This window comes from Pogona vitticeps, chromosome 3, assembly GCF_051106095.1.
Source record: "Pogona vitticeps strain Pit_001003342236 chromosome 3, PviZW2.1, whole genome shotgun sequence".
NCBI lineage: Eukaryota > Metazoa > Chordata > Lepidosauria > Squamata > Agamidae > Pogona > Pogona vitticeps.
This window is the reverse complement of record NC_135785.1, coordinates 8343728-8358746: the sequence shown is the minus strand read 5'-3', so window position 1 is coordinate 8358746 and position 15019 is coordinate 8343728. Positions and strand designations below refer to the sequence as shown.

The 15019-nt window shown below is 50.8% G+C and overlaps 1 protein-coding gene across 2 annotated transcripts in view; it reads left to right on the top strand.

The window, feature by feature from the left end:
• The first annotated feature begins 4508 nt into the window (after nucleotides 1–4508).
• The window catches only part of EPHB3 (EPH receptor B3), a 109187-nt gene continuing 98676 nt past the window's right edge, over nucleotides 4509–15019 (top strand). The window contains exon 1 of one of the 2 annotated variants that reach the window (XM_078389775.1): nucleotides 4509–5477. In XM_078389775.1, the coding sequence (XP_078245901.1) occupies nucleotides 5360–5477 (118 nt within the window). In that variant the 5' untranslated portion in view covers nucleotides 4509–5359. The remainder of the gene's footprint in view (nucleotides 5478–15019) is intronic. The other variant, XM_078389776.1, reaches the window with a different exon arrangement.

Genomic DNA, 15019 nt, shown 5'->3' with positions numbered 1-15019 from the left:
ATTTTAAATAATGAAGATTTTTTTTCATTCTTTCTACTACTAAGGTCTCAAAGTGAGTTACTGAGGCTGTAAAGGGCCAGTTTATGAGAAAAGGGGTGGACTAGTATGCGGAACTTGAAGCTGTTTGGCTCTGTGAATCCTTGTCCTTCTGCAGGACAGCTAGAGGAATTTAACCAAAAATTCAAAAACTCTGCCACCATTCCTAGGTTTTAAATGTCAGACCCCGAATGTCTCTCTGCTTGGCATATAATCCCCCAGACAATGTTGTCTATTGGGTCAGCGCTTCCAAGACCCCACCACTAAATTTCTGGGATGATCATGGTTACAAGCCAAGCAGCTCCTGGTTGAACTACTAGTGCTCCTCCTATCGGAGGGATGGTTTAGGGTTGTGGCCTCGAGGATGCAACTTTGATGTACTTCCTCATATCTGGGATGTTAAGATGTTTCTACTCATCCCCCCCTACACACACACACACACTCACACACCCCAGCTCCACCTTCTCCCTTCCTTGCTGCCACAAGCTTTTCCATCTGCTTCAGTCTCTCCTTTGTCATGCCGGTTGCTCAATTCCTTCTCTCGGGACCCGAGATGATTTTAAAAATAAAAATGCAGAGCTTTGTGGTCACCGATGTGGAATTTGGGGTAAGTTGGGATGTGCTTTCTGAGGCTCACCTTTACTCACCTGCACATTCCACTGGGGTGAGGTCAGGATCACAACCTGTAGAGTCTAGGGGGAAGTCACGGTTTCTGTGTAGGATTACTCCCCACTCCCCCACCCCCAACAAGGAGCGTGAACATCGGGTTGTGTGTGTATGTGTCTTGCCCTTGTCCTCCCTCTCGGCTCAGCAGAAGTGCTCTCGGTCTCTGTCTGATCATTAAGGTTTCAAAAACAAACAAACCCTTACCTCTAGCATCAGAACAGCCACCTGCCTGAGCCCATAAATACCTTTCCTCCTGTTTACTCTTCTGAGCTTTTAGACTGCAAAACCTCTTGGGGCAGGGGAGCTCAGCCTTCCCATTCTAAAAAGTGTCCCTGCGGTGGTTGTTAGGTCCTGCCAAGTCACCTCCACCTCCTATGAATGAGTGATCTCCCAGATGTCCTGTCCCCAACAACTGCAAATTGCAGCAATTGCAAACACCAGCCGTGGCTTCCTTTAGGGAGTTGAACCATCTCATGTGTGGTCTTCCTCTTTTCCTGCTGCCTTTCCCCTTTCTCAGCAATGATGGTCTTTTCTAGAGAATCCTGCCTTCTCACGATGTGCCTAAAGGAGGAGAGCCTCAGTCTCAACATTTCCGCCTCCAGAGAGAGAGAGAGAGGGAGAGAGAGAGAGAGAGAGAGAGAGAGAGAGAGAGAGAGAGAGAGAGAGAGAGAGAGTTCAGGCTTGCTTTGATGTAGGACCCACTTGTTCATCTTTCTGGCTGCCCAGGGTACCTACAAAACTCTCCTCCAGCACTACATCTCAAAAGAATCCATGCCCAGGGATAATACTATTAGGAAAGAGGAAGAAGAAAGCGACAGAGAAGGAAGGGGTGTCATGATTCCCAAGATGCCCAATGTTAATCTGTAGCCATCCAGAAAGAACTGTTGGAGTCTACGCAGCTCATGGGGATACGAGATTTTTATTTTTTGGCTAAACATGACCAAGGACAACTCAAAGTGTGCCCAAAAGGTGGTGGATTCTCCTTCACTGGAGGTTTGAAAACAGAACCTTTTCAGGGATGCTTCTGTTATTGGGCTGGGCTAGATGACCTTCAGGGTGCCTTCCAACCCTACCACCCGATGATCCCGCGATCTCTTATAGGTACGAGAACTACTTATTTGAAAGATCAGGTTGTGACACAGGGGCCACCGAGCTCTCTGCCACGTGCATAAAATGAGCTGGGGAGAGAAGCCAATCCACGGGGAGGTGCAGAACCAAAGTGGCTGCTTCACCACCCTGTGTGCTGATGCCTTCATTTCTTTCTCACGTCATGGGGTGGTTTGACTTCTTGCACCTCAAGTTGGTTGTGGGCGTGCCAAAGCAGAGACCCTCTCCTTTGGGTGACTTTTCAAGCAGAAGACCATAGAATCAGGAGCTAGGAGCTTGGGATGCTGCCCCATATCAGTTGAGAATAAGGTGGCCAGGTCAGCAACATCTGATTTCCTGTGATTTCAGGGCCAAAAACAGATTGGCTCTTGAAATGTGACCAAGGTGGGTCCCTAGGAGACCAGAGAGGTAAGGGCATGCCAGGGTTAGGATAGAGCTGGAACTGCTTCTGGACCAATTGGTTGTAGAAACAGACATGAGAGGGATCAGGGTCACAAGTTCTGGTGTTTTCAAGTTATTTCCAAATCAAGGATACCCTAAGATAGTTTTCAAGGGATGCATTTATTGATATATTTTATTTATACCAAGATCCAGGTCTATAGAGCCTGTGTCCTGAGCACATTCCTGTATTGCAGTGAGTGCTGGACCCTTTGTGCATGGCAGGAGAGGAAGCTGAACACCTTCCATATGTGTTGCCTCCAACGCATTTTTGGTATCACCTGGCAGGACAAAGTCCCAAATAGAGTAGTCCTAGAATGAGCTGGAATTTTTAGCATGTATACATTACTGAAACAGCAACGTCTACGATGGCTTGAGCATGTTATGAGAATGGCTGATGGTCGGATTCCAAAAGATCTCCTGTATGGAGAATTAGTGCAGGGAAAGCACCCCAGAGGGAGACCCCAGCTGTGGTACGAGGATATCTACAAGAGGGATCTGAAGGCCTTAGAAATTGAACTCAACAGATGGGAAAACTTGACATCTGAGCGTTCAGCCTGGAGGCAGGCGGTGCATCACGGCCTCTCCCAATTTGAAGAGACCCTTGTCCAGGAGGCCGAGGCAAAGGGGAAGTCACAAAAGCAGCAAAATCAGGGAGCTGGACAGGGGACAGATCGTATTTGTCTTCCGTCTGTAAGGGACGTTCACTCTCGAATTGGCCTTCTCAGCCACACTTGACGCTGTTCCAAGTCCTCTATTCAGAGCACGTTACCCTAATCTCTCGAGACTGAAGGATGCCTAATCTAATTTTATTTATTTATTGAAAATGTTACCGAACTCATCTAGTGGCCAGACTATCCACTCTGGATGGCTCACAAGATCCCCTCATGACTTTCCATGGTTGAAAACAGATTTGAACCCATGTGTCCAGAGTCCTAGAGTGATACTTTGTTCACTGCGCGTTGTTGTTGTTGTTGTTTCGTGATCTTAAGTCATGTCCGGCTCTTCGTGACCCCATGGACCAGAGCACGCCAGGCCCTCCTGTCTTCCACTGCCTCCCAGAGTTGGGTCAAATTCATGTTGGTTGCTTCGGTGACACTGTCCAACCATCACTGTCCTTTACTAGTTCTCTAAACCCCATCGAACTGGATAACATTGCAATCCAGAGCCAGGAAAGAAAACATTTTTTCAGCACCCTTCTGGGTGCTCAGCAGTTCTCAATCTGTGTGGGCTTTTCCGACAACGTCCAAAGATATCTATGCTGGGTCTCCCCAGGCCCTGGGGGGTAGTGGAAGGCTTCTGATGGCATCCAGAGACCGGCAATCCTCAGTAAAATCATAGGTCTATGTAGCTCAGTCTTCTTTGCCTTCACAGATAGCCACAGTGTGACGAGGATTCAGAAGATCTGGATTCGAATCCCCGTTTGGCCAGGAAAACTCACCTTCGAGGGGAGGAGATGGACTTGGCAAAACCCTTCTCCTCAAATGCCTCCTTGACCTGGACAGCCTGTGAAGGGAGCTATGAATCAGTTCTGAGTTGACAGCTCAGGACACACTCTGCCCCGCAGCTGCTGTGTGGGGTTTCCCAGAGGGAGTCCTGCCCTGGGGAGGAAATGCCGAGGATGCAACCTGTCACCTTCTGGATGCCAGCCACCTCCTTTATCTCTCCAGCTGCAACCCATCTTCCCTCCTGCTGCACAGAAACACTTCTATATCAGCGTTCCGGGGGGAAAGGCGACGATTCCACATCTCTGACATCTGCCATTACGCTGGTCCTGCTTTGAAAGACACGCCTTTCCTCGATTTCTGAATCAAGGGATGCCTCCCTCCCCCTCCCCCTCCCCCTCCCCCCTCCCTCCTCTCTATGAATGGGAGTGGGTGGGTCCCAAGGCCGCCGCTCTTTTAAAACGCAAGATTCCACTCTCGGCCGCTAGGTGGAGCGCTCCCCTCGCTGTCCAATGAGGCGGAGAAGCCACGGCGAGGCCGGGGAATCTCTACCCATTGATTGGCACGGCGTCCCCGCCCCTTTCTAATTCATCTTTCTCCTCAGCCCCGCCTCTTCGCCCGGGGCTCCGCCTTCGAAGGCCCCACCACCCAGCTTGGGGAGGAGGGAACGGGCGCCGCCCAATGAGCGGGAGGCTCGGCGTTGCTAGGGGCGAGTCCTAGGCTCCTCGCCTGCGCCGAGAGGGCCCTCGGTCGCTAGGGGCGTGTCCGGGAGCGAGATGGGCAGCCGGGCCCCGCCCCTTGGGTCTGAGCCGCCGCGGCGGAGCCGGAGCCCCCAGAGCGAGAGCGAGGAGAGCGTGAGCGGCGGCGGGGAGAGAGTTTCTCGCTCCGTCCGAGGGGGGGGGGTGTCGGTGGCAGCCGCTGCGCGCACGGAGCCTCCAGCCGGGAAAGGAGGAGGAGAGCCGGAGGAAGGCTCGGGATTACCGGCGGGCGGATCTTCAGCTTGGAGGGTGTGGGTTCCCCAATTTTTTTGCAACCGGATCGGACGCTCCTGCACAGACCTGGATACAATCCGAACCGGGGACGAACCAGAACCGAACCGGAGCCGAATCAAGAACCCGGGGACATCTCGCGGTTTGCAGCAGCCCACCCCGCCACCCCGCGCCGGTCCGGATCGCAACTCTCTTCGGGACTGCCCGGCCGGACCCCGCCTTCGAGGCTCGTCGCTCCCCGGCCGGGGGTCCGCCTTGGGAAGCGCTGGTTCGGGCGAAGGCTTCCCGGCGGAGGAGGAGGAGAAGGCGAGGAGGGCAGGGGCTGAGCCGCCCGAGGTCCCCCTGGCAGCGGCATCCCCGAAGGGTTTGGGGCCGGCGGCGGCTGGAGAAGCCCCCTAACCCGACGGACGGCAGCCCCGCGCTCTCCCTCTTCGGTCTGGTGGGCGGCCGGCCCCCCGCGCTTTCTGCCCGCTTTTACGCCCGGCTCCGGGACCTGTTGTGGGGAATCGCCCGCGCCGACGTTGGCTGGAGTTGCTAACCCCGGGGGAGGAGCGTTCCGACGTGCGGGACTCTTGATCCGGATCCTGCGCTGAGCGCCCTCGGAAGGCTCGGTTCTTCTCCTCCCGGGCCGTCGGGCGGGGATCGTCGAGCCGCCCCCGTCGGGGTTCCGGCCCCGCCATGGCCGCGGCCCGCCCGGGGCCCCCCCACTGGCTGCTCCGGGCGGCGGCGGCGGCGCTGGTGGCCGTGGGGCTGCCGCTGCTGGTGCTCCTGCCGGGCGGCTGCCGGGCGCTGGAAGGTGAGAGCGAGCGGCCGAGAAGGGAGGCCACCCGGGGCGGCGGCGGCGGAGGGGGGGGGATGGACACCGGGGAGAGGATCGACGGCTGCTCAGAAGATCTCTAGGGATCGGCTACTCTCGGGGAAGTGCTGAGGGGGGGGGGACCGACTCCGGCCATCCCATCCTACGCCCGGGGACGGTTTACCTGCCAACTCCGCGGGACGGGCTTCCGAGGAAAACCCTCCCCGGGATCGGCTTGCTGAAACGACCGGCTTAAACATACGCGGGATCGGCTTTTTTTTCACATGAATGGCTCCTATTGAAGAGGAATGGGGGGGACCCCCTGCCCCCCCGCCGAGGGGCCCTGAGGATTGCAGTCTTCCCCCCCCCCCAGTAAATCCCTTCCTTCCTTCCCTCCTCTCTTATTTGGTCCCCCTACCCATTGTCCCAAATAGCAGTGGCCATCGTGGGGAACAGTGGCCGTTGTCCCTGCCTTCTTTTTTTGGAATGGACAGAGTCTGCTTTTACCCACTGCACACCCCATAGCACCCCCCCAGTGCCAAACCCTATATTATTGGCAAACCCTGTTGGGGATCCCGGGGGGGGGGATCTTTGTAGACCTCCCTGCAAGGGTGAACATCTCTGCCCTGACCTCCTGATTTGGAATCTCAACCTTCTCCAGGTTATTTGCGCTGTCGAATGTCGCTTAGTCCTTTTACACCCACCCCACTTTCATTTATTTATTTTCCGAAAGAGTTCCGTGAACTCTGGAGCCCCCAATTTTCAGTAACATTGAGAGTCCTTTTCTTGGACCACAATCTGAACACGGTCTGTTTTCCCAAGGCTGTTCAAAAGTGAAGGAGGCTCACCGGCTTAGCAACCCCGTATCTCTCTGGCTTGGCTACCTTATGGAAAGCAAGATTTCTCCATCTCCTGGCATGGGCTGAGAAATCTTGGACCGCTTAGCGTTGGGAGGTGGCGAGGTTGTTATAAGTGGCAGGTGAGAAGAGAGGCCTCTCTGAGCTCTTCTTGATGATGAGAAACATTCGCTCCACCGTACAGTATTTTAAACACAGACAAGTTTGGGTCTCTTAGAGTTTGCCCTGCTTGCACGCTGGTGAAATCAGCTGCATATACTTGCCTTTTTACTGAATGAAATAGGACTTAGTGGATCCCCCACCCAGATGGGGGGGAGCCTGCCATTCTGGCAGCATTCATGAGATAGAAGAGCAAGGGTTCGTGGCTTACATCGGACTTGAAAAGAAAATAAAGTAGAACTTGAGATGAAGCATTGTGCTCTTAAAAGGATCGTGGTTACTGATGTTCCCATGAGCTCTAGAAACAGGAGAAATAAGAGATTGTTCCTTCTTTAGTTCTGTCTTGTAGTTGCTTTTTTTTTAAAGAAAGGAAACAGGAGATGATTATTTTCTACCAATAAAAGTTCAGGTTTTCTGTTTTTGTATCCGTGAACTCATCCCATCCCTGGTTTAAGTCCAGAGCACAAAGCAATTTAGCTTAGCCGGGAAGCTGGTTGTTCCAAAAGGAACTTATTTGTCTGATCATTTTTTTTGTCTCTTGCAAGGATGGTTGTAACCTGGATGTTTTCTTCTTTGATCTTCTTGCTCTTCTTTATCCCGAAGGGCCAGAAAGGATGTTCTCAACCTTTGTAGAGGTCTAGTGGAGCAATCCAGGAGGATGGACTTTGAACCTTGGTTGACTGTTAAAGGGCGAAAAAGGGACCAGGGGTCTGAGGGAGGGTCATTTGCCTGTTGAGAAAAGTTCCAGAAAAAAAAAAATCTGAAATGGAAATGTACCACCGTGGCTTTGTTCATCAGATAACCCGCCAGGCCTTGGATTAAGCTTGGAATAATAGCACCTGGCCTGTCTTGTCCATTGCGTTTAAATAATAATAATAACCACGTCCCGCCAAGTCAGTTCTGACTTACAGTGTTTGAAGCCTTGCTTAAGACCAGTGTCAGGAGAAAAGGAAGCATGTTTTTCAAATATGTTCAAGCTGAGCCATGTGGGAGCTGGCGAAGCTTAAGACGTTTTGAGTGGACAGGCGTCTGCTAGATTCTCAGGTCAGTTCCCTGAGTTTTGAAGATTCAGAATCCGTTCATGCACACACATGCAAACACCCACAGAGGCTGCCATTTTTCAAATCACTTTCCAGGAATGTCTTGAAGTGCATCAGATGCCCCTTTCTGTTTACCAAAAAAAAAAAAAAAAATCAACTTGCAAGCTTTTTTTTTTTTTCCTAACTTTCAGTGCCTGCACATGCAAAATATACTTTGACTTCTTTGGCTCCCCCCCTTCTGTGTTTAACTGTGGCTTGAAATTTCTTTCTCAGACCTGTTCTTTTGCAAAGAGTTGCTCTGTTTGTGATTAAATGGAAGTGTGGGCATATGTTTTTCTTTCTCTCTGTGCGCGTGTATGTGGGAAACAGAATAAAAAGGGGACAGAAGAAAGTATTGATTCTGTGCTGTTTTGTAACTAGTGTTTCCAAGAAAGAAATATAGGGCCCTCCCAAATCACCTGGAATCTTTGTAGAAATAAGGTAGTCTAGAAATGATTTGATTATCTGCTTGCCATATCAGTGGGGAGAGGATACGTACATCAAAGCTGGCTCTTACGCCCACAAGGGCCTACCCAATCTTCTTTGAGTTGCAGATAGCTGGAGAGAGACGGTTTATCTTATCCATATATACAGCGGCATCATCCAGACCAACAAAGGAGTTGTGTGTGTGGAAGCTTGCTGGCCATCATGACATTGTGTATTTAAAGCTTACCAGATCAACAACAACAAAAACCTGACTCCATGAATGGGGTGTATCAACGTACTAAAAAGTGCGGTGCAATTGCTTTTTTTTTAATTGTTTGCAAGTTTGGCCTGTCTTGTCTTTCTTTCACATGGCCGTGATTTCCTCACTTGGTGTGTTTTTGTGGCATTGTTCCATTTTTGCATAGCTTATGTCTACAGGACTGTGTCTAAGCTTTCCTTCAGCTTCCAGGGGGTTGTGATTGTAAGGCCTATCTGTCTCCTGGCCTCTTGTTGTGTTCTGCTTGACAAAAAAACGGGACCAGGCTCTTGGCTTCTGCTCTGTGAGTTGAGCTGCCTAGATGGTTTCAGACAAACAAACGGGGAATGGGGAACGTCTTGGGGTATATGGAAGCAGCCTCGTGGGAGCAGCAAATACTTCAGTAATGTATATGTATGTGCGTGAGAGAGAGTTGCAAGGAGAGAGCAAGTCTGACTGCGAGGAGGTTGTACCAGATCCCAGTGGAAACCAAGAGTTGCTGATTCGGTATCTTTGCCTGTGCTTTGAGTTCTAGGGATAATTTCCTAATCCATACATTTTTTTTAAAATTCAGCCTTTCTTCCAGCTTGAGCCTAAGTAAAAGGATTGATCTTGTGCATTATGTAACCTGTGAATCAGGGCCAATTAACTCTACATCAACACTATGTTTAAATGTTTCCCCTTCTCCTTTAGGCAAAGATAGATGCTTTTTTTTTTAAAAGAGGACTTTTTTTTTAAAAAAAGGAACTATTCACAAGGCAGCGTCCTAATGCAGATTGTAGCATTTCAGCAGTTACTGTAAATCTAGTGTATGCCTTACTTTTAGTGCTAATAATAAATCCATAGCAGCAATAAATCCATATGCACACACTCTATATAAACCGCAGCTGCTAGTAACCCGCAGTCCTGCCACCTCGGCTCTGTCGAAGGGAGATGCCAGAAATGTGCAACTCCCTGCTCGTTCGGTTACCTTCTCGTCCTGACCCGGGAGAGTTGGGAGTTGGTTGCCGTCGACCGGGAGTCCGTGTGTTGAGTGTCGCTGCGTATGTGTGCTTCCCGACCCGTCTGGGATTTTTTTTTTTTTTTTTTTTTTGGAAAAAAAAATTGCAACCAGACCCTGTTGCGTTCGGCTTCTCCTCCCCCTGCTCCTTTTTTTACTTTCCTTCTTCGCCTGAGCGGGGGGGGGGGGGAAGCGTGGAGAGCCCAGGGGTCTTTCTAGTGCAGGGGGAGAGAGGGAGACAGACAGGCAGTGAGTGACTCAGTAAGGGCTTTGTACAGCTGGGCAGAGAACAGTGCCCTTCGCACCCCCCCAAATCTCTGCCGAAGTGTGCTGGTTTTGTTTGAAGTCACAGAGTGTTTTTTCTTCTCCGGTTCAGCAGCGCCTCGGCCTGCCGGAGGAGGAATGTTTTGGCCCAGAAGCGACAGCCACGGCTTTCTCTGGCGAGCAGAGATTGGATGCAAAGAGGAGCCGGGTTTGGCTGGGGAATCCGGGCCTCTTGGGATTAAGCTCAGCCGAGGAGGAAAAGAGTTCTCCCTTTTTCCATCTTTCTCAAAAAAATTGCAAGCTTTCACTCTCTTTTGTCCTTGCTGGCTTTCCAGCCATAGGCACGGAGCCTTCATCGGTCCCGAGAAGCAAAGCCATTAGTCAGAGAGGGAGGGGGGGGGGAGAAAAAGGAAGAAAAATGATATATTAATTTAAACTGCATCAAATCACATTTTCTATAGTTCTCACTGCCCCTGATGCCTTTTCCTGTGAGCACTTGCGTCTTTACCCCCTTGCGTTCATTACCCCCTTCATGTTGGCCTGGAAGTCAGAGCATGGCGGGGCTCCTGACCTCTGCCAGCTTCTTCGTTCTTTGTGTTCAAATGAGCTGGGCTTCTTCAGAGCGGCATGTGTTGGCCAGAATACGTCCCCCTAGCCTCCCCAACCCAGTGTGGCCTCTGCTGGCTGGGGATCCTGAGAGTTGTTGTCCGAAAAAGGCGTTCTTCCAACCTCCCATCTTCCTTTGTCATCTTGGGGGATTTTTAAAATCTCCTTGGTCCCTCTCCTGGGTCCAAGGAGAGGGACCCAGGAGATCACAGGGGCTGCGTGGTGGCGCAAAGGGGCTAACCCTGTTCTCTTTGCAAAGCAAGCAAATTCCAGCCCTGCCATCTTGGCAAAGGAGTTCCCCTATATTCATTCCCAAGAGTGGATGAATTCGCACTCTGCACCCCCTTGGAAGGGGGTGGCTTTGGCGGGGTGGGCGGGAGAACTAACCGGACAAGAGAAATGCTTCGGTCTGTGTTTTGACCCTTGTGTTCAACACTGTTTGAATGTCTAATAGCAACAACAGGGAATTTATCCCTAAGATCCTGTAAACATCGCCATGGTGGATTAATGACAAGTTGGGGGGGGAGGGAGAGGAGTGGATTTTCTGCTTCAGCCCTTCGCTGCATACTTCTGGGAACTCGAATCCATGGAGGTGGCTGTAAATTTTGAACCGGGGGTGGTGGTCAAGACCATTCCTGGTTAGTTCAGCGAGGAGTACAAATGTTTGTGGCATTAAATGGAACAGTCTTTGCTGCCCCGTCCCGAGTTCTTCTGCAGTTGAAGGAGACCAAAGTAGGAGCATTCGAAGGCTGATTCAGATGCTTGCATTTTAGCCCTATAAAAACAGCCTGGATTCTGCAGCGCATTTGTTTCTGTGTTATTCAACTCCCGATGTATAAACATGTCTTAACATACCGCACATATTTATGTGCACATTTGATACCGTATAGTGCATGCATGTGTATAGACATGCACAGGTGGGACAGTATTCTTCCCTCCCCCCCTTTTCCTCGTCTTATTTATATTTGCTGTCAGGTATTTCCTTGATGGAGACGGATTTCCTTTCCTTTTAATTACAGTTCAGTGAACTGTCTCCTCTCCCAGTTGGGAGTTTTTTCTCTCTCGGCTGTTGTGAGGATGCTTTCGGATGAGGCCGAGAGAAGTCTGGTCGCAGAACTCTGGCAAGCTCTGACCGAGCTCATTAAATCTCCCATTCCTTGCAAACTGGGGTGCTTCTTAGACTGTTTCTTTGTGCCCAGAAAAGCAGGCGTCTAATTGGCAATGAGGGCATACCTGCAAGCTGTGTTGCAGGGGCTTCTGGGGGCTTGTCCCCCTCCTTCCACTGGTCCCTGGGGTCCTCTGTACTTTTCTTTGCTCTCCTCTTTTTTTTCAGTGCTTAAAGAAGCTTCGCCTTGGGTGACACAGACAAGCATTGGGCCGTGAGGGTGGGGATTATTTTCCTTGTGCATGTGGGGCCTTTGTGCACCGAATGAGTCTTGTCCCAGTTTTCTCCTTTTTTTTTTTTTAAAGAATGGTAAACTTGGTCAAACCCAAGATGTTGCATGAAATATTCAGGGAAACCAATCTATTGCTGGTTTTCTTTTCTTTTCTTTTGAGTTTTTTTTAAACTTTATTTTTCCACAGGCTGATCTTGATGGTTACCACTGTTAACAGTTGGATCTGCGGGACTTTTTAATTAACCACCCCGAAGAATCTGAATCACAGGCTCCCGTGTTGTTTTGTTCCAGTGTGTTTTCTTCTCCCTCTTGCAAAGCAGCTCTGCCTGTTGTGCTGACTTAAACTGGTTTGTCCAGATCAGCGTCTCCTCCTTCCAGTGCCAGGCGAGAGGGGAGCAAGGAAGGCAGGCTTGCGGTGTGAATGTGAGGCCAAGCCATATTTTCTGTGTCGGGAACGTGGAGGAGAATGTTCCGGAACCACTTCTGGTTGGCCTCTGGATGGCTTTGCGACTCCTCCAAAACTGCAGCTTGGGAGGGTTTGAGAGGGTTGCCAGAGCATGTCTGATCCCCTTCTGCCAGTTTGGACACCAGATTGATCTTGGAACGTGCTACATGCATTTATCCGATGGTCCATCCGGGTGTTTTCGCTCGGCTTTGTTTTGCTTGCTGCCATTATTCTTTAAAAATATGGTGGCCTTTTTTGTGTGTGTTTGTATGGGGGTGGCTAGGCTTTTAAGCTTAGCTAGCGAGATGCAACTTTCCTGAAGAGCCCGATTGTGCTTCCTCACAAAGGACGCAGGTGGTGAATGAAAGATGGCGGAACGATGGCTCTTTACGAAGAAGAGTTTGGTGGCCAGAGAAGCCGTTATCGGCTGTGGCGTTTTAATATCCCTCCGCATATTTCTGAGATTAAAGGAAAGCTAAATCTAGTCCTTGTTTGCTTTTCTGTAGGGTGTTTTGGAAAGGATCTACTTAGTAGAGATGAAATTTATTTATTTTATTTATTTATTTATTTATTTTATATCCCGCCTATCTGGTCAGTTAAGACCACTCTGAAAAAATTCTGTATGGGAAATACCTCAGAGAGAAATAATGGAGGAAGGAAATGCCACCATTTCCTACTTCTGCATAGCCTTGTGTAGCCTGGGTGAGGGCACCATTTTCTCTCATTTTGGTGGGGGAGCCCGTGGCTCTTCCTAGCCTGTCAGGAAACGTTTTTGTTTCTTTGTCGGCCGCTTGGCGCTATAAAAGCACCCGTGTCTCGGCCCACCGCCGAGCACGAACCTTCTTGTCCTTTAGCTTCTGTGGTCCAAAGTCTTCTGGAGAGATTGGTATGCCTCTTTCTCAAAGCAGTTTCTTAAGCGCTAGTGAGGTGGTGATGGTCGGAATATAGATTTCCGGGCTTCGTGCGTGTGGGTAAGCGAAGGGATCTCTGCTACATTTCGTGTTGGGATCACACAGGAAGGTGAAGGAGCCTTGGCTAGGCGGAGAGAGACCCCCACCCCCTTTGTACGCTGGGTTTGAAAGGAGGCGCGCTTCTCCAGGACAACGCGTCGCTGCAACTTTCGTACAGTGCGGGGTGTTCACGTGGACACCTCCTTAACCCAGAGCGTTTGCCTGCTCTTTTCTTCAGCGCTACCTTTGACGCATGCCTTGAAGATGCTAGAAAAGAAGGCGCATACTGGGGTGTGTGTGCCAGGGTGTGATCCTGCAGGGTACCCAGCATCGGCGTTTCAGAGGCTTACTTTTGGGGAGGTAAACAATGGAAAGCTTCTGGGGAACTGAAAATGAATTCCTGATACAAAGGGGGATGGTGAAATGATGACAGTACCTCTGCTTGTAACAGTACCCTGTGTTTAGGTGCGGTTTCTATCCGCTGGAGCGCCGCTCGGCCGGAGTCTGTCATGCCCTTTTGTGCGCACGAGCCCTGTCTAGATCTTCCTCGGTGGGCATCTTGCGTGCATGATCGTGTTTCTTGCTCCATCGCCATGTTTCTAGGAGTGTGTAAACTTCCAAACACCTGTTCCCCAGCAGCAGCAAAGTCCCCCCCTTTAACCTTGGAATGTGGAATGTCAAAACATGTAAGAGCCACGACCCGGTTTATAATCAACCACATGCGCGCAACGGCACTCAATTTCTTGCATGGCCTGTGGTCGGCGTGGACGTTGCAGGGATTTACCTAAGGACGCATTATATTTCCTAACCTCTCTTGCAGTCTCCCTTCTGCGTCCCCCTCCCACACCTTTCCATGATGACCGGAGAGGCCTGTCCATCAGGCTGAGTCTCGTCCCCAAACCAGCCTTTGCTCCTTGTGAGACGGAGGGGCACAGCAGCTGCCCATGAAAGCCATGCTCCTGGGTGGGAGCGAAAGGGTTCCTTGCATTTCTCGCCCGCCACCCCCGCCCGGCCACTCCTGTTTATCTTTGCTTCTCTAGTTGGCCCCGATAGGAACCGGAGAAGGGGGAAAACCTTCTCGAGAGAGGCCGGAGCAAGAGGCAGCCATGGCGTTGGTGGTGCTCTGTCCCGCATGCACCAGCGGTGTGGAATGTGAGGCCCTCTCTCTCTCTCCCCCACACCCCCCATTAATGAGAAAAACGTGTAGGGCTTGACCAATTGCCAGGGGCAGATTTATGCTAGTTCCCTCCCTCCCCACCCCAGAAATTAAACTGATAACGTAGAGTGGGGAGAGAGTGCAAGCGCTGAGCAAGAAAATTGGGCCAAAGCATGGACTCTTAGTCCTCCACCGCCATCCTGCCCAATTTCTGTGCTTGCTTTCATTTTGGGAGAAATCCTGAGTTTGAGCTGGGGGGCAGGGAAGAGAAGGAAATTTAGGTTTAAGCAGTTCCAGATGGATTTAGCCTTCACACGTCGGGGAGGAAGCGAACGCCGGAGAGCCGCATGAAGATTTGGGTAACTGCTCCAGGCGCAAGACAGGGAGGGAAACCTTGGCAAGGGCTTTTTCCTTCTCCTCCTCGACCCATATGTGCTTGCCAGGTTGTTGTTGACTCTCAGAGTCGCTCTGTCTGCAGGAGGTGAGACTTTATCAGAAAGTCTCCTGGCACAGGCTTCGCCCTTTTCAACCCCTCGATGCTTGTTTTCTTCTTTCTTTCTCCTCCTCCTCCTCCTTCTCTGGAGCACTTCCAGAGGAAGAAGCTTGAGGAACAACTCGGCAGAGCGGTCGGAACGCGAGGAGTACATACGGTGGTCCTCGTTCCTTAATTCTTGGTTAGGTTTTCGCCTGAGTGCCCCTTCGATGCGTCCGGGAAGGGGTTAGGGCCGTCTTGCGTTGTTCACCAAGGTCATGTTCACAAGTTGCTAAAAAAAGTGTGGGTACTAGCTTGTGTTGTCAAAGGTGTGTGTGTGTGTGTGTGTGTGTGTGTGTGTATGTATGTATGTGAGAGAGAGAGAGAGAGAGAGAGAGAGAGAGAGAGAGTAGTGTTTGCATGCTTCACGTCGCTGTCTATCTACAGCAGAATGCTTGCTACGATACCCAACCCT